At 41.0% G+C, this 22,777-nt stretch overlaps 1 protein-coding gene across 1 annotated transcript in view; it reads right to left on the bottom strand.

Annotated features, from left to right (window-relative positions):
- SMG1 (SMG1 nonsense mediated mRNA decay associated PI3K related kinase) overlaps window positions 1–22,777 on the bottom strand; it is a 68,891-nt gene that overhangs the window by 12,942 nt on the left and 33,172 nt on the right. Inside the window, exons 22-52 of the mRNA XM_083474108.1 lie at window positions 22,531–22,695; window positions 21,847–22,001; window positions 20,312–20,457; window positions 19,966–20,167; window positions 19,389–19,498; window positions 19,049–19,196; window positions 17,468–17,627; window positions 16,752–16,872; window positions 15,985–16,233; window positions 15,098–15,382; window positions 13,928–14,072; window positions 12,773–12,908; window positions 12,174–12,404; window positions 11,885–12,062; window positions 11,525–11,686; window positions 10,820–11,037; window positions 10,482–10,636; window positions 9,787–10,009; window positions 8,659–8,905; window positions 8,309–8,538; window positions 6,940–7,188; window positions 5,969–6,217; window positions 5,503–5,721; window positions 4,486–4,676; window positions 4,185–4,357; window positions 3,044–3,323; window positions 2,452–2,724; window positions 1,694–1,928; window positions 1,002–1,225; window positions 533–683; window positions 103–292 (exon numbers count right to left, since the gene is read on the bottom strand). Of these exons, the coding sequence (XP_083330234.1) occupies window positions 103–292; window positions 533–683; window positions 1,002–1,225; window positions 1,694–1,928; window positions 2,452–2,724; window positions 3,044–3,323; window positions 4,185–4,357; window positions 4,486–4,676; window positions 5,503–5,721; window positions 5,969–6,217; window positions 6,940–7,188; window positions 8,309–8,538; window positions 8,659–8,905; window positions 9,787–10,009; window positions 10,482–10,636; window positions 10,820–11,037; window positions 11,525–11,686; window positions 11,885–12,062; window positions 12,174–12,404; window positions 12,773–12,908; window positions 13,928–14,072; window positions 15,098–15,382; window positions 15,985–16,233; window positions 16,752–16,872; window positions 17,468–17,627; window positions 19,049–19,196; window positions 19,389–19,498; window positions 19,966–20,167; window positions 20,312–20,457; window positions 21,847–22,001; window positions 22,531–22,695 (6,100 nt within the window). The remainder of the gene's footprint in view (window positions 1–102; window positions 293–532; window positions 684–1,001; window positions 1,226–1,693; window positions 1,929–2,451; window positions 2,725–3,043; window positions 3,324–4,184; window positions 4,358–4,485; window positions 4,677–5,502; window positions 5,722–5,968; window positions 6,218–6,939; window positions 7,189–8,308; window positions 8,539–8,658; window positions 8,906–9,786; window positions 10,010–10,481; window positions 10,637–10,819; window positions 11,038–11,524; window positions 11,687–11,884; window positions 12,063–12,173; window positions 12,405–12,772; window positions 12,909–13,927; window positions 14,073–15,097; window positions 15,383–15,984; window positions 16,234–16,751; window positions 16,873–17,467; window positions 17,628–19,048; window positions 19,197–19,388; window positions 19,499–19,965; window positions 20,168–20,311; window positions 20,458–21,846; window positions 22,002–22,530; window positions 22,696–22,777) is intronic.

Genomic DNA, 22,777 nt, shown 5'->3' with positions numbered 1-22,777 from the left:
CATAGATACTGTTATTTGTAATTTCACTTTAAGATTCAAGGCAGACAACAGTGCTTAACTTTACCTAATGAGATGTAAACTAGGAATGTTGTATGCACTTACCTGAAAGAGTTTTAGAAAAAGTGCCACAGAGTCTGAAAAAATCCTTTATTGTCTGCAGTCGTTTTAAAAAGAAAATCTCTTCTAAAACCTGCCGATTGTTATCATCATCAAAAAAGTTAGTTTGGGTGCTGCGAGCTTCCCTGATGATGTCAATCTTACGCCAGGCAACTGGTATTTCCATCTTGTTTAACTGGAGGAAAATAAGAAAAATGTTAGGTCATTTGCCAAATACAAAGACCAAATGATGTGTGCATGCACACATCACGGCAAACTGAAAGTGGGTGGAAAAAGGGGCGAGGTGGATTTATGTGCAGTACGCTCTGCATGGCACGCGATGACTCAGAACGCAACCCCCGTGTGAATCGGGAGTTGCCTGGACCTTATTTCCAAAGTTAGCTTTAGTAAGTAACCTTTTTAGTAGTAACCTTACCTTTTCAACTAATAAGCCAAATGCTGTTTCCACTTGGGCAAACATTCCATCAAATGCTACCAACAGCATCTGGCCTGCTGACATTTTGGGTGTTTCGTCAACCGAGCCATTCCTTGGCTGAATCAGTTCACCATACTGGGCGTGAAGCATCCTAAAGAAAGAAGCAAAAAGGGTAGTTAGGACCTGAATATCCAAATAGTTTTAAGGACAAACACTACGGCAGGCCTATCATTTGGTTAAAGAAATGTCAAATAACTGACTAATCCTTCAACACATTTCAGATCACGCTAAGCTGTAGCTTTTTTTAAACCACGGCTAAGTTGTGAATGTGGGTGTCTTGTGGGTGTCACACAGGGCACAAACAAGCCACCATATGGCATGTTGTCTTATGACCCATGATTGTGGGCTGTTTCAAGCTAACTCTTAAAGCAAGCATTTGCACCAGATACAACAAACCCAATGAATTTACCTTGCAACATCAATACAATGAGTATGTGTTTCTTCTTCAAGCCCCATTGCGGCGTTTCTTAGGTAAGCTTGAAGAGACTCAACCAGAGTTTGCAAAGGAACATCGGTAACTTGTTCGATCAGGTTATCCAGTTCATTGAGCATGCTCTCCAAAGTATATTCTCCTTTCATTAAGCACCTAAGTGCTTCTGGGAAAATAATCTGACGGAAATTTGAATTCAGCTCCTGGCGGAACAACAACAAATGCATGAAAACAAGAAGATAGCAGCAAAGTATCTGATGTCTATGCTACAATTTTTAGGGAAGCTTTTAATGTTTAACTGACTATTGTATTTTAATATTCTGCTGGAAGCCGCCCAGAGTAGCTGGGGAAACCCAGCCAGATGGGTGGGGTATTATTATATTATTATTATTATTATTATTATTATTATTATTATTATTATTATTATTATTATGTTCTCATAGTATAATCTGCTGCTGGTTAATAAGGAGAACAAATGTAAGTGTTTAGAATATGCTCTCAATTGTATTCTCAGAAGTCAGTCCCCTATTCTCAGTGGGTCTTTCTCCCAGATAAACCTATTTAGGACTGTAGCATTATTCCAACTTTACTTCAACTTATTACAGCTCACTACAAAGGGGTTTGTATATTAGCATGAGCTGCTACAAACACACATTGTAGATATATTTCACCTGAAGTGAGATGTAAACTCCATTAGCTAGGTGAATAGCTTCTGATGCTTCAACTGGATTAGGAATATCTAAATCCTGTGGGACCAGATGACACTGCTTCAGTAACTGCACAAGACACGTAACGTTCCCACTCATGCTACACAGCTCCTCCAAGAACCAGGCTCCATCTCTTGAAGTCAGGTCCACCAGCTGTTCTCCAGCGCTGGATGCAGCACCTTCCATCATTAGATTACGTCTAAATGAAAAAGATAGCTTGTAAATAAATAGAAGTTTTTGTTCCAATTTATGCATCTTAATCTTTTAAAACCCATTAGAAAGGATACTATTGTATTTTCCCATGTATAACACGGCCCCATGTATAAAGACAACCCCTATTTTTGGGAACCCAAAATTAAGAAATTTAATAATTTAGAAAGTTGCTGAGCTGTTTTTTGACAATCCCCCGCTCTGGCTGACGGAACTGGTGCCATAACTACCACCAGGGCTCCAGCCCTTGCTTACTTACTGTATTAACCCGTGTATAAGACAACCCCCAATTTATCACTATTTTTTTCCAGAAAAAAAGATTGTCTTATACATGGAAAAATGCAGTATATTCCATTTCTAGATAAAGCATTTTCATGAATTATGGTTAAGTAAATTTGATACATATGAAATTAAAGGAATTTAAAAGCTTGGGAAATGTATTTTTGAAGGAGGGGTCAAAAAACAAAACAAAAAAAACCACCACCTCTTGTCAAATTTTGCAGGCATCTCACCTGGTAAGAGTGCAGAGAGCCGAGATGATAACACTTGCTAAGCTCAATGAACCCTCTTCTCCGTTTTCATGAAGAAAGACCTTAATGCAACGCTCAATTTCTTTTAGCTGTTCCTCACACACAGGAACAGTGACTGCCTCTTGCTTCAAACGTTCCACTTGTCGGATAAGCCTGCTGTTGATGTCTGCTGCGTATCTCTGCAAAGTCATTTCTGTAGTGGTTATGAACTGGCACGCAGATGGAGGCGGCTGAGGAGCATACTGAATTTCATACCTGACAAACAATAAAATGACAAATATTTATTTAAATATATATATTCTTTCATGCATTTTGCAATGTGATGCTGGGCAAATGCCTAGCATCATCTGTGCTCTACCCTTAAACACCTACCATTTTCTGTTGAGATACATGAGGCAGAAAAATACTTACATTTTACATGCTGACACATACACAACACTTAACTGAGCTCAACTTTGCAGAAATTAGTATGGTTTATTCTGAGAATTTATTTTCCCGCAGAAATTGAACTACCAAAGACTTGAAATAATTTAACCCTCCCACTTTCTGTGGGTGCAAACAACTGGCAACTTACTTCCGGTAAAGATCCTGACAGCGTTCTATTGTCATGTTAACAATCAGTTCTTCCATCCAGGTCTTCCACTGCTCAATGCGGTGTTTCTGAAACACTGTTTTGGGGTACTGAAGAGCTACAGTAGCATAGTTGTGTAGCTGTTCAAGACATCCACGCAGAACAGATCGCCTCTGCTGAAGGAAAGCACCAACCTCACCCTCTAGCTGCTCACACTGGCTGATCAAGTGTGCTTGTCCAGCATTCTGAAGGAAGGTAGTTGCAGGGACATAACTTGGAGGACCTTCAAAATGAACCATTAAAAAAAGAAGGATGTTAAAACCTAACTACAGGGAAGGAAAATGTTCAGGGGCAAAACATGTTCAGCAACAGCCTTGCACATATTTTAGACCATAACTTCCCTCAGTCCCAGTCAGCAAGGCCACAGATCAGAGGAGATAGGAGTGGTAGTCAACAACATCTGGTAGTCTACAATATCTGGGGGGCACCATGTTGACTACCCTTGTTGAAGCTAAAGGACTATGCACACAGTATGGTTGGGACTATGGGTTAAACCACTGAGCCTAGGGCTTGCCGATCAGAAGGTCGGCAGTTTGAATCCCCGCGACGGGGTGAATTCCCATTGCTCGGTCCCTGCTCCTACCAACCCAGCAGTTCGGAAGCATGTAAAAGTGCAGGTAGGTAAATAGGTAGCACTCTGGCGGGAAGGTAAATGGTGTTTCCGTGCGCTGCTCTGGTTCGCCAGAAGCGGCTTAGTCATGCTGGCCACATGACCCGGAAGCTGTATGCCGGCTCCCTTGGCCAATAAAGCGAGATGAGCGCTGCAACCCCAGAGCCGTCTGCGACTGGACCTAATGGTCAGGGGTCCCTTTACCTTTACCTATGATTGGCCTAGAATAACCTGATATCCATTGCAGACCAATGCAATGCATTCCAAAGGCAGCAGACATTCAGCAGCTGACTGCCCAGTACAGTATTGTAACAAAGAAGTGTCCTGAACATATAAAAATGTTAACTCCTTGTAGTAAAAACAAAAACACCCCCCAACACCATTTTACTTGCCCTTAATCTGCCACCTTGCTCTGCCTCACAATATGGACAATGGGGTGGGGGGTGGGGAGGACCACCTAATTTGTTTCATTACCAAGATCCATTTGGGTACTGATTTCCTGAAGAAGACTTGCGAGCTGAGTTGCTTCCAGATTATTGAAAGCAGCTTGGTAATGAGATATCCACTGCTCAAATTCATTCAGTTTCACCTGGATTGCTTCTTGTACTGCTCTCTGCTGAGATTGCAGCTGAGTGTGTTCAGAATATCTGTGTTAAAAAGGAAGAAGCCACATTAAGTGAATTTTTTTTCCAACTCCAAATTCTAGAGAAACATATGCAGTTTTGAATTTCCATAAAGCATTTGAATATCTAAACTAAAGTGAGATTTCTTGTACCTGTTCTGCAGTGTGTGACATGGGTGATCCGCTGCTTCTGCTCCTTCCAGGTAGGCACTCTCTTCTAGTAATTTGCCTTGCAATTTTTCAACATCAGTCAACTGCTCTTGCAAATTTAAATATTCCCCTAAACTGCCATCCAGCTTAGGAAGCACAGCCAGCATCTCATCCCTGTTCTTAAACCAGTTGACCTGTAGACAAGATTTATGTTACTTACTTATGAATAACACTTGCTACCACTTTTCACTACCAGTATCACAAGTGGAGTGAAACTGATATTGTTATCACTAAATTAGACTGAATATTAAACAAATAAAAAGGTGAACAAGTCACACATTTTAAAACTTCAGAGCAAAATTAATGTTTGAATGACAGCATGGCAAAAACTGGGTCTCCAACATGCTGTTCATGGTCACCACAGCATCTTCAAACAACCACCTAACCACCCATCAGGGCCTCCTGCTTCCATTTAATTTTAAAACTGAGATTTTATTGGGGAGGTTGCCTACTTTGATTTGCCTACTTTCTTGTCTGTTATGTTTTGATGGCATGTTTTGCCTGTTTTTGTTTGTTTTCAGGGTTCTGACTATCATCAGTCTTTCCTTTGGTGAAATGTGTATTTTGTATTATCAATCAGTTTCTCAGATTACCAAAAATTCCCCTGGACTAGGACTGCCACATGTCTGGATTTTCCCAGACATTACTGGGATTTCAAAGGCGAAATTGACTTCTGGGGGGAATTTCCAGAAGGCAGCGCTTTGTCCTGGATCTTAGGCAAGTCAATCGAAAAATCACATTTTTGTAAGAAAATTTAAAAAAACAACCCTCATGTTATGAGTGTATGTCTTTCTAAAGTTACAGCATAAATAGATTCACTAAGATGGAAGCGTGCTTGAAATACTGTAATCTAAAACCTGTTTCGAGTTAATTCCTGCAAGCAACTTTGCACACTGTTCCTGGAATCTAAAGTAACAAGCAGATACATATAAAACGAATTTTTTAAAGGACTGAACATACCTTTATTTCAGCAACTCTGGAAGAGAAGAGGCTACGTGTGATGTCTCTTTCCATCTCTCTCTTGCTTTGCTTGTTTTCAGCTTGCTGCCCACCTCCACCATACACTGCTCCAGCAAACCCTGCCTCTCCCCCTGCAGTCCAGTCCACAAGTGGGTCATAAACAAAAGCTTCCAATAATGTCAGAAGGGTTTCTCGTCCTCGCCGCATGATGTGCAGAACCTGTTTTTAAAGCGTATTACATGTATCATTTAAAATGTGCACTTGCAATTAGCTACCAAGCCCAAATCCAGTGTTAGGGAGTTTCAACCCAACTTCTGAAAGCATTCAGTGGCAAGACTCGGCAGGCCTTCCTGGGGAGGGCGTTCCACACTTAAGACCACTACTGAAAAGGCCCCCCCCCCATAAAGCAAAAGCTTCATTCACAGAAATTCAAGACTTCCTTAAAGCCCAATATCCCATGGCCTACCTGTTCACACGAAAGCCTGAAAACGCCTTCCACTCCTGTTACTCCAAATGCTGTTTCAATATTTTGTGTCATCCGGAATGGAACTTTCTCGGGCACTCGAAGGCTTTTCCCTTTCTCAAAGCAAACATTATAATCTATGTGAACAACTTCTCCAGTAGTCATGTCTATAAGAACGTTGTCCAGATGTCTGTCTCCGAGGCCGATAATGTAGCCAACCATGGACATAACTGCAGTGGATCTTGCATAAGACTGGGAAGGGGGGGGGGGAGAGGGAAGTATCATCATTATTAATCTCTTTTCCCCACCATTTAAAAAAGTGTACTCTAAATAAAAAACTACTAAAAGTTTTTTATATAGCTTAACTATAAGCCACATGCTCCTTTATCCACACAAAGGCTAATTATGCTCAAGGAGAAGCACCAGGCTAGGGAGAAGAATGAGCACGGACACATTCCTATTTCTACTGTCCGACTAACAGATGTGGTATAAGAAGCAAATGAGGGATAGGTACCTATTGCTCTCCAGGTGTTGTTGGACTATAACTCCCATAATTCCCTGTCCATTGGCCATGCTGGTTGGGGCTGATGTTAACAATTCCAACAGCATGTGAAGGATCACAGGTGCCTTTCCTGAAGCTATGTATGTATGTATGTATGTATGTATACATGTGATCCTCAACAAGCTGTGCCTCTCCCTGACCCCAAAACAGACCGCTGCCTAGAGGGAAAGCACATCTGCCAATTTTAATTTTGAAATTAAGTGGCATCCAGAGCAATCATGAAAGATGGTCTGTTCTTCCATTAAAATTATTCTGAAATAAGGGGAAACTCTTCAGAAAAGCCACTCAGGATTTTTACAAGAATCCACCAAATTTAGATGGAAAGCATGGTTGTTTGTGTACATAAGGCAAGGAGATATTAGACTAAACCTACTCAAACATTAAGATTTTATTAGGAAAGGTCTCTACATACCTGTGTGACTCTCCACCACTCATCAGGTGTAGTGCATGATGACCAAAGTTCTTTAGCAAGAAGATTGGGAGGTGTTACTTCCATTAACTCTTCCAAAACAGACTTCATTACATTTAGAGGCCAGTCTCGACGGGATACATCCAAGCTAAGCCCAACTGCCTTCAAAGCTGGTCCGATCTTACTGTAGTACAGTTCACTAGGTCTAGGCACTATTCCAGGATTCTGAGGAGTCTGGTATGAATCTTGGGCCTAAAAAAGTCAATTGCACAGTTCAACTACTATTCCATTATATCTTGGGAGACGAAATCAACATGTCATATATTTAAACCCTGTCTGGAAGATTGTTTGCAACAGATGAATAAATCTTTGTGCTTGCATTTAATATATAGGGTGCTCCTTGCTACTGACCCTTCTGCAGTTCCAAGCTAAATCAATTTAAGAAGAATTAGCCGGGGGGGGGGTGTCTCATATTGTTTCCCAGTTTCCCACTCTGCTTTCCAATATCTCCTGTTGCATTAGGTGCTGTTGCTCCAACTATTATTTCCCATGACTGCTATATCTGTGCTGCACACGGACAGCAAGACAGAAGACGGGATTCTTATGGCATCTAGGCTCTGGTATGCACCATCCCTTTCCTGCTCCAAGAATATGCACTCTCCTATAGCCAGTATTGCTTAACTTAATTAAAGCAGTACTGCTCTTGTTTTCCATATAGGCAGTACTGGAATCAGGAGCAATTCGTCCCAGGGACCAATGTTCATATAGAATCTCTGCCTCTTTCAGTTTTCTGCATCTGGAGCGGCAGGAGGACTGGGAGGTGCCTCTAACTCCAGACTCAGCGAACGCTTTCTTCAAAAGAAAACCTCCGTGTCTGCATAAGCTACATAAGATAAGAGACACTGCACAGAGCAGGTCTGAACTTGCATACAACAACACACACACGTTTTAAAGACATGAGTTTCTATGATCTGCTATCACACTAGAGCAGAGTTCATAGATGTCCTCAGCCCAAAACCCAGCCTTCCAAGTTACAGCTCTGCAGGCTGAGAAAAGGACACATACACACCGTTCAACACACACACAACATTTCTCTCTCTCTCTCTCTCTCTCTCTCTCTCTCTCTCTCTCACACACACACACACACACACACACACAATTTCATTATTATGATCAGGTGTTCTAATTAATCTCTGCACCTCAAATTAATTTTAAAATAACCCTTATAAGACACCACATTTCAGCATATACTTAGAATTTTAATCAGAATTTTGATTCTGTCTCAGTAACCGTTAATACTTCCATGAATTATAATGTAAAATTACAGAGTTTACTTCACAACTGGTACCAGCATGTATAATGTAGTCATTACCTTTTGTGCTTGTAAAGCTGCTTCTCGCTGCTGCCACCTTTTATAAAGTCCAAATAAAGGAGTGGCTCCATCCACCCATTGAATTAGGCCTGATCGTGTTCCTAGTGGAGTAACAGAGTAATGCCTGGCATGGAAACGGGGTGTCTCTTGGCGATTTATGGTAGCAAACATCGTATTAACAATGGATAAGAACTGCATGATCCGTTCATCAAGATGCAGGTCTTCCAGTCCTGCAGGGAAAAATAGACGCAAACCAGACAGTACGTAATGTAACTGGAAAAGGGAATGCAATATATCCTCCATTAAATTTTTTCTGCTTAGGACAAGGAGAAGTTACAGAATGTTCTCACCTTTGAAAAGGTATGGGTAGTTTTTCCCATCTGAGCCCAGAAACAGGAGCTTCTTGGGCTTGGTTTTAGTAGGCAGAATTGTTATGGTGCTTCCTACACTATGAATTGTGACCGTGTCTCTGGCAGACACTTCTCCAGGGAGAGCTATTTCAGTGTTCGTCATGGCAGCCAGCCAGGGGCTTATTTCCTCGAGACGTAGAATGTAACTGGCCCGCTTCTGGGCTCTCTGTTGAAGACTGAGCATTACCTATTTTTTAAAAGACACAAGGTTGAAGAAGGTGAGGTCCAGACCCTTGCATGGTTTCCAGTCTATCAAAATACTGGGTTGTAGTCAGTGCTAATCCTACTCAGAGTAGACCTGCTGAAAATAATGGACATGACTACATTAGAGCCATAAATTTCAATGAGCCTCCTCCCAACAGAGCTTACCTGGATACAACCCACTAATTCCAAAGGAATTCACAAAACTGAAGACATCTTAGAAGGTGCCTGTTTGGTTTTTATTAGCTACTGCAGAAAGGTGTTGGGGGCTGCATCCCAAAAGTAGCCACACAGCATTCCCTGCCCGCCCCCTCCTTGCTCCTCAGCTGATCCATGAAAAGCAGCTGAGATGTGTAGGGGACAAGTTATTTTAACCCTCAACATGGAAAGTGGGAAAGGCAGGGCCTCCCACCCAAACCTGCAATGTGATGAAAATTGTTCCCTCCCCACTTTTCATATGGCCAATCTGAGCAACATGAATGAGAAACTTAAACCTCTCCATATAGCCGTGTACCACACTGGCAGAAGAAGCTGTTCGTCTGACTGGCCCAATTTTTTCCAGTGGCACAGTCAGGAGGGTGGGGGAGAGAAGAAAACATATGGATTGAAGTGGCAATGGCAGTTTGCAAATGTGCCCATGGGCCAAAAATGAAAGCAACCTCTAGCGTAGAAAATTTAAGAACTAATGGTATTTCTAGTCCATTTTTCTATTGCTTTTTCTCAATTCTCTAAAACCTAAACCTTGTCATTACCCACAAAACCATTAATATTCTAAATTACAACAGCAGCACCCTTTTTTTTTATTCTTCCACAGCAGAGAAAAATATTCTAAGTTATTGTATTCTTGGCAAGAGAGACGTACTATACCTCTTTAAAAGGAATCCAGCTGCTTCCAGGCTTTGCAGGATTAGATGGGTTCTTTAGTTTTTCTAGGGCATTTTCAATTGCATCTCCATAGTTGTCCTGAAACCACTTCTCATGCGGCGTTTCAGCAGGAGCCGCAGTGATGCTCCTCACGTGTTCCAAAGCAAATACAATGGGCTTCATTAGGGCAGTGTGCTTTTCACGCATGATGGCTATTTTTTCCTCTCTTGAAAAAAAAGAGATAAAGGTTTTGGCAAAAGTGTCAAGTATGCTGGAATTTCTAGATATTGCTCCCAAAAACAATGAAAGGAACTTTGCTATTTTAAAGCCAACCATGAAAAAGAATGTAAATAAATGTATTAAACACACACACCCCAGATTATCTAGAATCAGAATTTACACTACATGATATTCTGTCTCCAGAGTTCTCTGAAACCTTGGACAGTGAGAAACAAAAGGAACTGAGTATAATTTGCTGAACATCCAAAAAACCCTTTCCACACCAGTAAGGACACTTTCTACTACTCCCTTTGTGGCACTTTAGTATCTTAAGTAGAGGTAAATTAATATTATAGGGCTGTTTTCATGATGTGATTGTTCTTCACGACATGCCATTAAAAAAATAGCACCATTAATTATCAGAAGGAAAGGCTGCTCATTTGCAACACATATCCATATACACTTGGGTGGAAACATACTTGCGCAGAGTGTTGTTGTTCTGGACTCTCTTTACTTCATCTTCCAGCTGCTGAATCCGTCTAAGGACATACATGTGCTGTTGCAAAAGCACTCCAAGCCAAAGTTCATCCCAAAGAACAGTAACTCTGCGCAATTCTGCTACGAGCATCTGAACCTGGATTGATAACACAAAAAATTGTGCATTTTCAACTGTGCAGTTGCACTTCTAAAAGTCTCAAAATTTAATTCCCAGAGTAAATATAATGGATTTCTTCCTGCGTAAGTACACAACACATGAAGCACTCGATTCGACTCCAAACACAAATATCCCCAAATTCTGGCTGAACTGCAATTATACCTGCAACACCATTGTTGGATTTGCAGCTGACAACTTCTCTACAATCTTGCTGTAGCAGTCTTGCATCATCGCCTGGTCTTCATTTAGGCCCATTTTTGGCTCATCCTTTATGCTCTCTTGAGAAGCAGGGGGACTTCCCTCATCACACTCACTACCCAACAACTCTTCACCCTGGATGTTACCCAAAAAGGTAGGTATTGCTGACGGGAATTTGCTCCCTAGGTTTTAAAGAGAAAATATTAGGTCAACAGGTTAGGTCAAAACACAAAGGCCAGCTGGATGCTGTAAAACTGTATCTTTGACCAGCATTATAACGATTTGCCTTTGACTACAACATCTATAAACTCTGTGTGCTCATGCAAGAGGAAACTCTCAAAATACTGTGAGCGTGTTTAAGTAACACCAGTCACACTCAGCTGCGTGGCAAGACAGGAAAACTATGCTGAATTGAGGTCTGGCAACTCTAGATTTTGTAAAACCAGTTAATCTATTGAAGTTAAATCTAGGTATTGGCAACAGTGGAACGGCACACCTGTGAGGTAGCTCAGTTACAGCTACTAGAAATTCTTAACTGTAAAGATGTTAAAAGATAAAAGTGTTAAAGAAAGGTAAATTAAAAGAAAGTTGGGGGATCTTCTGAAATGGTATGTGACATGAAGGATGGAATTGAGACGGGCAAATATAAATATGACTACCAAAACATACCTGAAGCTTGAGATTCGCTGCTAAGTGAAATAGTACCCACAATTGCAGGGTATAATATAAGGTGAGGAGAATCTTGTGCTACCCGACAAAGAAGATTACAAATGCTCTGACGAACATATACTTCAGGATGATTTAGACGTGAGAAGAGTTGAGGAATAATACCTTTATGAAGATAAAAGCACAGAAATAAGCTTACCACAGAACACATTTGCCTCCTTTTTTTCATTTTTAAAGGGCAACATAATTTTGCTCCATTTACAAGTTACTGGAATGAATGTTATTCTGCTACCAAACAGTGGAGACAGAGGCAGCCCCTAACTTGTGGGGTTCCTTCTCAAAAGAGCCTGAGATCTTCCATACCTCGCCATGGAGCTGTCGGGGTGGTTTCCAGCCCATGTTCCAGATACTGCCGGAGTTCTCCAGCATGTTTCACAAGCAGTCTCAGCAGCCTTAAGGTTGCCATTACAATCACATCATCAGTACTCTGTTCTGAAATGTTTCTTAGATGCAGTCTGGGGTCATCTTCATCCAGAGGAACCTACGCATGAAAACAAACAACCTCACTGAGCATACAGCTCTCCCAGAAGCCCCAAAGACTTTAAAAACAAAACAACCTTGCTTACATCACTAGTCAAAACGTACAGCATACCTGACCAGCATTGAGTTTAAGGAAAGTAAAATAGGCACTGCATGAGAGTTTATAAAGACTGAAGATTCTGTCTACAACTTTTCTCCACACTTTGATTAGGCCCTCAGTTGAATTTTCATCAAGGTCTGAAAGCCAAGGACAGCTCGTCAACAACTGCCGCCAGATGACATCAACCATATCATCTTCTTCGTTATCTTCATTCTCTGAAATCTGAAGAGTTATGTCTTCGTCCTAAATTAAAGTTAAACAAAAATAAACAATTTTACCCATCACGTACACACTTACAAATATTCACTCCTCTTCATGTATACATAAATCATTTGTCATTTGCCTTTGAACTGGTGTCTCACATTTTAAATAACCAACCTGTTATAAAAGGTGGCTTGTTTTTCCCCGAAAGCTCAAAAAACTAATATGCTATCTAGCCTATTTATGCTGGTCTTATTAGTGGCATTTGCCAATCATATTAAACATAATCAGTTCTAATCACTGAAAATACTGGCTGGGGCTGATGCAATTTGTAGTCTACAGCATCTGGAAAGCACCATGTTAGCTACCCCTGACAAATGAAACGTTTCTGAAAGTTAATTTATACTAACCTGAATCCCAGCTGGCCGGCACACTGCCTGTCCAAGGATGCCATAGATTTTCTCTCTGTCTTCTTCTGTAACGTTTTCTGGAAGTAGGCTGTGAACTTCAGATTTCTCTCTTGGCAGTAGACGAACACCTCCCTGACTGTATAACACCACATATTTTATCAACTTTGAAAGTAAGGAATAAGCATGGTGCTAACATATCTTTGCTACACTGTGCATTGACTTCTAATACTCTAGCATTTAAATTACTTGCTGCTTTAGGTTAAAACATCATCTCTGCACAAAGGCTTGCAACTGTAAGTTGCAATTCAGTGCTGCAGAGTCATCAGCAACAACTGTAGTTACTTCCAAGCTATGACTGCATTCAGACACAATACCAAGTAAGTAAATATGGTCTGTTTAACTGTCAAGCTCTTCTCAGTAGAAGAGAAGAAAAGGCAAGCAACTGCAAAATTCTTTAGAGGAATGGAAGGGCAAAGTAAGTGATTTTATCTGGAATGGAAAGAGAGTATAGACCAAGGTGCAGAATCTTGGCCCGTGAGGCTGTTTTCCCCAAACCATCCCCACCTGTCCAACACCTGACATCATAAGCAACAGCAGGAAGAGGACTCTGCTCCTAATGCACAACTGGAAGCCTTTAAAGTGTGCTCCCTAATGTGCATTGGCAAGGGACAGCATGCTTCAGTTCTGTTGCCCATCATCTGGCAGGTGGAAAAGCCAAAGGCTGCTAGACAGGCTGAATTGGAGTTTCCTGATGCCTACAGAAAGCAAGCTTTGACTGTGGGCTAATTGCTGCACAGGGCTTGCAAAGAACTTTGCACAGCGGTTTCCATTAAACAGCCAGCTTTAAAGAGAGCCTTTAGTTTATTATTTGTTATAAATCTGAGGAATTCAAATTCTAGCATCCAATGGCTCATCAGAAGAACAAAATGACCCACTGTGCTCTCGGTCACTGCCATAATGTAAGCTGCATATCTATACCTCCTGGGTTTTCAGTAATGGGAATATCTTACTCAGCCAGCAAGGTTCATACATTAGCAAGCCATCTTGTTTGACAGGAGAGCACAATGTTAACCAGGCAAGTTTCATAGTGGTAGGAAAATCACTTAATGTGAAACATGTTCAGAGTCCATTTTGGTTTTAAAAAGTAAGATTTACCTGGCATTATCAACTACCTTTCGTCCCCATCTATAAGCCCAGCTAGCAAGTGCTGCCCATGATTTGGCTACTTCAGGTGCTTGTGCCGAAGACAAGCGATAGAGCTGTCCCAGGATGAAGTCAGGTTCTCCAACACCAATGTTTACTGCAATGAAAGAACAAAGCATGAAGTGGATGCTTCAAAAAGGTACAATGGTATCATGATCCTCTGGGCACATGATTAAACTTCAGGCTTGCAAGATTTGCTTTGCTTTTTACTAGAATACCAAGGTCTACCAAGCAGAAACAATGAAAAGTTGTGGCCGAGTCACATATAGCCTAATGCAAAATGGAATCTCAGGAGCACAGCCAACTACCCAAAGAGCCAATCTCCTGCATATTTATGTTCAAAACTACATCAAAGCTATGATAAATATAGCTCTAACAGTCCAATGGGGAGGGGGGGTGTTGTTGCTTGCCAGAAACCATTGCCAATCTGCTGCAAACCATCTAACAATCTACCAGCGGATCCTATGTTTTGCTCACTTCAATTCCAGAGAAATTTTCAGTTTTTGACAGTCTACACTTGGGAGATTAGCTTTAGCTGGACCAAATAGTCCAGCACTTCAAATACTTAATTTGAATTAGCATGACGAATAAAGAATGCCTAGATCTCAGCCCTGTAAAGCACTTGTGCAATGATCTTTGACACATAGATCTTGATGGCTCAATTGATTAACTGCCCAACCCCTTCAAATGGAAGAACCTGAATGGCTGCCCAGCAGAGTGGGCAGATAATAACTTGGTTGCATCCAGGTGGGGTTTCCGTGAAAGCTTTTCATCCATAAGTAATCCTAGGTAATTAAACCTATGTACTTGCTCAAGGGTATGACTATCTAAAGGGCCAATCTGTAAGGGCTGCATGGTTGCGGCAGAAGCCACAACTGACAGGATCACCCTCTTCTCTCCACATCCCACCCCACCCTAGTGGGACAGGTAACTCTTGCCTAAGGACTTTCAAAATTAGGCAAAGGGCTGCAAAAAACTAGGCAGAGGCCACATTTCTGCCAAGGGCCACAGGCTGTTCACCTCTGGCCTATAATTAATGTGGCCTCTTACTGAACAGAATGGAACCACCATATCAAACATGTATGCAGACAAAGCAGAAAACTAACAGAGGAACTTTTATACCTGTGGATTCACTTTCAATCCTAGGATAGTCCTCTTCAATGGTGTTAGCAGATGGCAGGTCAATCAAACTATAGATGTTTTTAGATAATGTGGAGAGGCCAGCAAGATTTTGTTGCTGCCGTGCTCTGTAGACTTGCTTCAGCTGCCCTGAAATCTCTTTCCATTCGGCTTGGATCCATTTGGCTAGTGTAAGAATAGACTTGGCTACAGCATATTCAGCTTTGGCAGATTTGCAAAAGCAGATGGCACATGAGCTCAGCATTTCCATTGCATGGGTTGACTGGCCTGAAAAAAATAGTAAAATTAATATCATTTTAGTTGCATAATCAGTTTTTATTTTGCATGCTTCAGAGAACACCGCTGATTTTTTACTGCCAACTAAGTTATATGTGGAGAATTAATTAATGGCAAGAGCCAAGAACACACACATTACTAGACCCATCACCCCAAAGCGGTCTGGATTTGCATTTCTCAAAAAAGAAAAGAAGTTGGTCTTCCCCATCCTGGCCATCCATAGCAAGTCACTTTCGAAAACTGTAGAGTTTGGGAAATAGTTCGGAGAATGGCACGTGGGCTTACAATGTCAAAAAATCTACTTGTTACACAGGGGTGGAGCCTTCTTTTACTCAGAGTAGATCCACTGAAATTAATAGACCTAAATTAGCCATGTCTATTAATTTCAATCTCAGTAGGACTAACACTAGATGCACAGACCCTTTGAGAAACCTACATTACTTCTTATTCTGATCTAATACCCCCATAGTGAACATTAGCATGCACCCAGACATTTAAAAAGGCAGATTTAGTTCTATTTATCTAAACATGTAAATTAAAGTTTGACTGAATTTCACAGTGATTTGCAATACAAACATATAAATGAGACTTACCTGCTGTGTATAACAATTTGGTTTTTTCAATTTCAAGCTCAGGACCCCATTTCTCATCCATCTGAATTGGTGTTGAGAGTTTTTTAAAGTGCTGGACTAAATCTTGAGCCATTGTGGTTTTTCCAAGCTGAACTTCACTGCATTGAGCAAGCAACCGTGTTGCCAAAGCAACATTCCCACGTTTTCTAGCAAATCTTGCAGCAGTCAGTCCCAGTTCCATTAAATGGCTTCTGACTGGAATACTTTGCTCTGAAAGTACATATAAAGCCAGAAATGTCCTCTGAATCAAATAAACTGTTTAAACTTATATACTGATTACTGTATGGGCTTTGTATGTAATGGATATTTATTGTGAATGAAATGTCGTCAATCTTATATGTATATTTTGTATGAGTTTTGAAGCTGCTTTCATAAATTCTGCTGGTGTGGAATGATGATGATGATGATAATAAGCCAAAAGTGTCCAGAAGTCTTTTTAAAAGTTCCTTATCTTTAAATAGTATTGCCATAGACTATTTTTTTTTTTACATTTTACTTAAATGTGAAAAGATCTGAAATCTTTTGCTAATATAACCCCAAAAGTATCTAGTTCTGATGAAACCTATTATTCTGAATAAGTTGATATTTCACTGTAGTCAGAGGAACATGCACATACTGAAATTGGCAGGTAAGTCAAAACAGGTAATATCATAGGCAATGAGCAATAACACAAATTGGAGGCAAATTAACCCTACAGAACACAGATGCTTCTACTTTAATGTCTATACCTTTAAGTTTCTCCAGCAACTGATTCTGGTACATGGTATATCTTAAGGCATGCATCCATGGCCTAACATCATGTTGCTTGCATGAACGCAATGCTTCACTGAAGAGAGGAATGAGACAATCCTGTAAAAAGCATAAAAGTTGAGTGCTTGATAGGGCTTTAAGCTGCCTAAAAAGCTCTGGTTTTCCCTTAACCTTCTAATAAAAACATTCCTACACAGGTTCTTTGAACTAAATTTTTGTGTTGCATCAAATGTTAGTCCGACTCAGGAGTAGATCCACTGAAATCAATATACATGAATAACTTAGGCTTGTTAATTTCCGTGGGTCTCCTCTTGAATATAATTTAGATGGATACAATCCAGATGCCACAGTTCATGTGCCTTATCAGTTAATGTGGAATGTACACAAGATAAGCACAGTGACCATTCACAGCAGCACTAATAAGCAGTAACACAAATCACAATGCTAACACCAGGCTTTGTGTAATTTACACCGGCATAGGGGCAGAAAGTTACTATTCCCTCTGAAAGTATTACTGCTGACAGTTTTGGTCCTGTTCCACATCAGCTGATGTGGAGCCACTAGCTGATGAAATTTCTCCCCTCAATGTGCCAATATATACAGTATAGCAGGGCAATCCACACATGAATGTGTGTGTCGATACACATAAACCTGTGAATTTACCAAACGCTTAGGTTATGCAAAAGAAAAATACCTCTGAAGAAAGCTTATTTGACACTGTATTTTCCAAAGCAGATGAACAGTACAGCTGCAGGGTACTCAGTACTGGCAAAGACTGAGACACTGTCAGAGTAGCAAGTCTTAAAGGCCCAATGGCAATTCGTGAAGTCTGTTTTAAGTATTTCACAAGGTTCCTGAAATAAAGATTGCATGAGATAAGAATTATTAAAGCAGTTATACTTCACAAAATAAATGTATGTACAAATCATTATGCAATGCTCTGTATTTTAAATTATGAAAGTGAGAACAAGGTGTGAAGTTCTATCTTGAGCATTAACATTCCAGTCAGATATAAATAAGCCCCATTTTCTTAACACAGTAGGCAGTGCTAATTATGCTCTCCCCTCAGAGGTACATCCTGCACTGTTATCGTACATCTTCCATCAGCACTTTGTTGTGCAAGCTTTTGGAGGGGGTAGGGTGAGATGTTTTAATTAATTCTAAGGTCCAGCTCCGAGGGCCTTCTGGCGCTTCCCTCACTGCAAGAAGTGAAATTACAGGGAACCAGGCAGAAGGCCTTTTTGGCAGTCACACCCACACTTGGAATGCCCTCCCAGAAGAAGAAGAAGAAGAAGAAGAAGAAGAAGAAGAAGAAGAAGAAGAAGAAGAAGAAGAAGAAGAAGAGTTTGGATTTGATATCCCGCTTTATCACTACCCTAAGGAGTCTCAAAGCGGCTAACATTCTCCTTTCCCTCCCCCCCCCACAACAAACACTCTGTGAGATGAGTGGGGCTGAGAGACTTCAAAGAAGCGTGACTGGCCCAAGGTCACCCAGCAGCTGCATGTGGAGGAGCGGAGACTCGAACCCGGTTACCCAGATTACGAGACTACCGCTCTTAACCACTACACCACACTGGCTCCCAGCAGATGTCAAACAATATACTTTTTCATAGAGGTTTGAAGGAAGCCCTGTTTTGGGAAGATTTTAAAGTATGGTGCTTCTCTTCCCTCCCCTCTTCTCCCTGGAGTGACTGGGGCAACCCAATCAAAGGGGTGGGGGATAAGAAATTTATTATTATTATTATTATTATTACTACTACTACTACTACTACTACTACTACAGTGGTACCTCGGGTTACAGACGCTTCAGGTTACAGACTCCGCTAACCCAGAAATAGTACCTCAGGTTAAGAACTTTGCTTCAAGATGAGAACAGAAATAGTGCTCCGGCAGCACGGCAGCAATGGGAGGCCCCATTAGCTAAAGTGGTACCTCAGGTTAAGAACGCACCTCCAAAACGAATTAAGTTCTTAACCCGAGGTACCACTGTGCTGCTATTATTATTATTATTATTATTATTATTATTATTATTACTACTACTACTACTACTACTACTATTATTATTACTACTACTATTACTCCGACCACCCCATTTTGATATATTGCTGCTGCACCTTTTGTAATACCGCACTTGATTTTAGATTCTGTCATTTTATATATCTTTTAATACAACTCATCCTGGGACTGCAGTTGCCTGGGGAGGAGAGCCTATAGAAAACTCCTGTGCTCTATTCTAATTTTTGGAAGTGCTGCATTAGCATTTTGAAAGACTCACTCAGTAACGGGTTGCCATTTTTGTTCCTGCTCAATATGGTTAATAGCTGTTGCCAAACATATCGAGCTTCTCAATAATTGAACCTCAATTGCTTTCTGAAGTTCTCTTGGATCAGGAGATAGCATGTTGGGAAGAAGCTTCTTCATATCTGCAAAGGTTGACAATACATACAGATTTATCAGTAGTGGCTGGCAGATATTCTCTTTCTTTCTGTTTCTCCCCTCCCACCAACAAAACATAGAAGTAACATCACCCATGTACAAGCATGGAAATTAAAACAGAGTTCCGAGGCTTAAAGAACTTGAGAATCTTCATGTATCTATTAGTGCTCAACTTATACCTATTTTTTCTTTGGCTCCTCCAATAAGCAGGTTGATGTCTTCCCCTGGAAGCAATTCTAGCTGTTCTGTACATTTTTCCAGCTCCCCAGATCCAAAACTGCTTAGAGACCTGCAATGAAGTTTTAATACATTTTCATATTTTATCTTATGACCATTCTAAATCAGAACAGGGAAAGCCAGATAAATTTAATATTTAATCTACCAGCGGATCCTATGTTTTGCTCACTCCAATTCCAGAGAAATTTCCAATTTTTGACAGTCTACACAGTCTACAATGTCAGATCAAAGAACAGAGGCATAAACAGCATCTTCCTACCATCTTCCTCCCAGGACTGGGCAAGCTGCATGTGGGTCAGTCAGTCAGTCTGTGTTTCTCTCTCGGGCTGCCTGCACTGGCTCCTGCTTTGAAATTGTCCAAATATCTGGTCTTCTAATTAAATAAAGCTGTAATCTGTTTTTACCTGAACTGTGAAAATCTTGCACTTCTCGCTTCCCATTTTTCCTATTCTACACCATTTACCAGGCTGACATGTATTAGTGTGACAGTTTGCTATTGCAGAAGTCAATGGTACTTACTTGATATAGTTGAAATCTGCTTTTAAACTGACTGAGGCACTGCTTGTGTTTTTTTTCAGGTCGTGGACAGCATTCTGCCATTCTTGCACAGCAGACCAATCAGCAATGGAGATGTAGCATTCGCAAGCTTTGTTACCCAGGTAATTTATGACTTCAGGTGAAGAGTCACTTGGTTTAGACAGTACTGTTTTCCTCGAATCCCCTATGAAAGTAAAGATTTAGGATTGTTTCACACCTCACTCAGTCGGCAGTGGGGTACATTTGGAGGCGGAGGAAGGACAGACTCAGGCCAACAGGTGACTATCTCATATTCAAATCAATACAATCTACCTCCAATAATACTTACCATTTACAGAGTGTCTGGGGCTGGCATTATTGCCACTGTTGGAATTGGCCAACTTCAGAACAGATTTATCAAATCCTGTGACACAGCAATCCACTCCTGTCATGGCACAAATATGTTCCTGGTACTCAACAGCAGCTTTTTCATACCTTAAAAAGATTTAGTGTCAGCTGTTAGGTATCATTTCTGTTTATACAGATACTGCATCCCTCACTAAAATGCTTTTGCTGTTGTTTCAATGAAAAAGCATACAGGTGGATGGCAGAATTAAGTATTCCCTCCCTGTTCTCATTTTCCCTTTACTTCTGGGTGTCTTCTTCAGAGCAAAGGGAGACAGATTTATGAAACTAGGATAATGCTCACAGATAATTCTGTCTCTCCGTCAGTGCCACTAAGATTGGGACAGAAGACTCCTATGCCCCCCCTCCTGACAATGAAAACAAGCAAGGAAGCGTGGCGACGGCAGCAGCACCTTCCTACTTGCCAAGCTGGGATTCTCTGGCAGAAAAGGCAAAGAGACAGAAGGGTATCTGAGAGGTGTGTAAGGATGATTTCATCTTTGTATGACCAGCCTCTCCCTCTCCTCTTGCTCTGATCTGTTGCCAGGCTTGGAAAAGCAGAAGCAATGCAAGAAGATATCTTGTTTATATCTCTTAAGCCTCTTGACTTTTCCTGCAGGTGCAACCCAGAGGAGGTTCTTGGCAGATGATCTTATTACACACGCAAGTTGACGTGGTAGAATATGTTCCTTCATGTACGCAGGTCCCAAGCCACACAGGCTTTTCAGAAGTAAAACACCAGCACTTTGAATTGTGTTCATAAACATACTGGAGTTACTGAAGCACCAGATTCTTAATTAATATACACAGTGCTTTTTTCTAAAAAAATGTTTTGGGGTATTCTCATTTTGACTCAAGAAAATCAGCACTTTATAGTTCAAATTGGGGAAAATAAATGCAGTGGTACCTCCGGTTACGAACTTAATTCGTTCCAGAGGTCCATTCGTAACCGGAAACCGTTTTTAACATGAGGCGCGCTTTCGCTAATGGTGCCTCCCGCTGCTGCCGCACAGCCGGAGCGCGACTTCTGCTCACATCCTGGGGCAAAGTTCGCAACCGGGAGCATCTACTTCCGGGTTAGCGGAGCTCGTAACCCGAAGCATTCGTAAGGAGGACGGTACATAACACGAGGTTCCACTGTACAGTAAATGGACAAAAGTAACAAAAGTACAAAGATTCACAAAATGTTTAGGGAAAACATTCCCCCAGAAAAAAAGCACTGAATATACAATAAGACATAATGTGGTCCCCACCCACACATCCAAGCCATGTACAGAGAGAGCAAATATTTCTGTATGAAGTGAGGGATGGGAAAATGGTCTTACTGACCAGAGATTTCTAGCAGGTTCTGTAAATGTTCTGTACAAGCACAGAACCCAACTGCAGGACTGCGGGGGGGGGGGCAGTTAATACCATTTCACTTAAATATAAAATACATACATATACTCTCAGGTAGGTTGTATGTTTGGACTAACTTACCGTCCTTCTGCTTGCTGGGCTACGGAATTAATCCAAGCAAGACTCCTCCCAACTACAGCAGATGACCAGACAGCTATTCCTTGGATTGCTTCAGGGCAATGAAGCTCACAGAGTGCTTCCACCACCATCATGATTGTTACTTCCAATTCATTCCCCTAATAGTGGGATGGAGAAAACAAAGAGACTTCAATTTATAGGGTAGAGTGAAACAAGATTACACCAACCCACAAAGTCCTTTTAAACTCATTTACATATCTGTGTATACTCTTACAATAATCTCTGAAGGGCAATCGTAACATTTCCCACTGCAGTAACCCATTACAAGCATCGCTTAAAATGGAGTCAATCAGCTGTAATTCAAGAATGACAAATTATTTTTCTCTGGAGCCAAGACATGTACAACTACTTGCATTTATTAGAATGTGTGGGTTTCCTTTGATGGATCATTATTTATCATTGCAAGAGATCTATTTGCCATGAATTAAAGCCACCCTTGTTTAAAGGTAAAGGTAAAAGTAAAGGTACCCCTGACCGTTAGGTCCAGTCACGGGGATTCAAACCGCCGACCTTCTGGTCGGCAAGCCCTGGGCTCTGTGGTTTAGACCACAGCGCCACCCGCATCCTCACCCTTGTTTACTCAAGACACAATAATATTATGGAGGAAATTATATGTAAATGCAGTACCTGAGAGATATTATTGGCCTTCATTTCTGTCAGTAAATCAAAGCCATGCCTTACAGTCACGGCTGGCTGTCCAGCCAACAATCCAACCCTCATGATGGAAAGTCTAATTCGAGTTAACCAATCTTGGCAAGTCTGGCGATTGGTATAGAAGAATGTCCTGATAACCTTCATAAGCAGAAACAGAGAGAAAAAAACAACTTGTTTTTACAGTATTTCTTCCGCACTCTGAAAAATTATTTGCATCAAG

The sequence above is a fragment of the Podarcis liolepis genome (assembly GCF_965112155.1).
Source record: "Podarcis liolepis genome assembly, chromosome: 14".
In the NCBI taxonomy this organism is placed as follows: Eukaryota; Metazoa; Chordata; class Lepidosauria; order Squamata; family Lacertidae; genus Podarcis; species Podarcis liolepis.
This window is presented reverse-complemented; position numbering and strand designations above follow the sequence as displayed.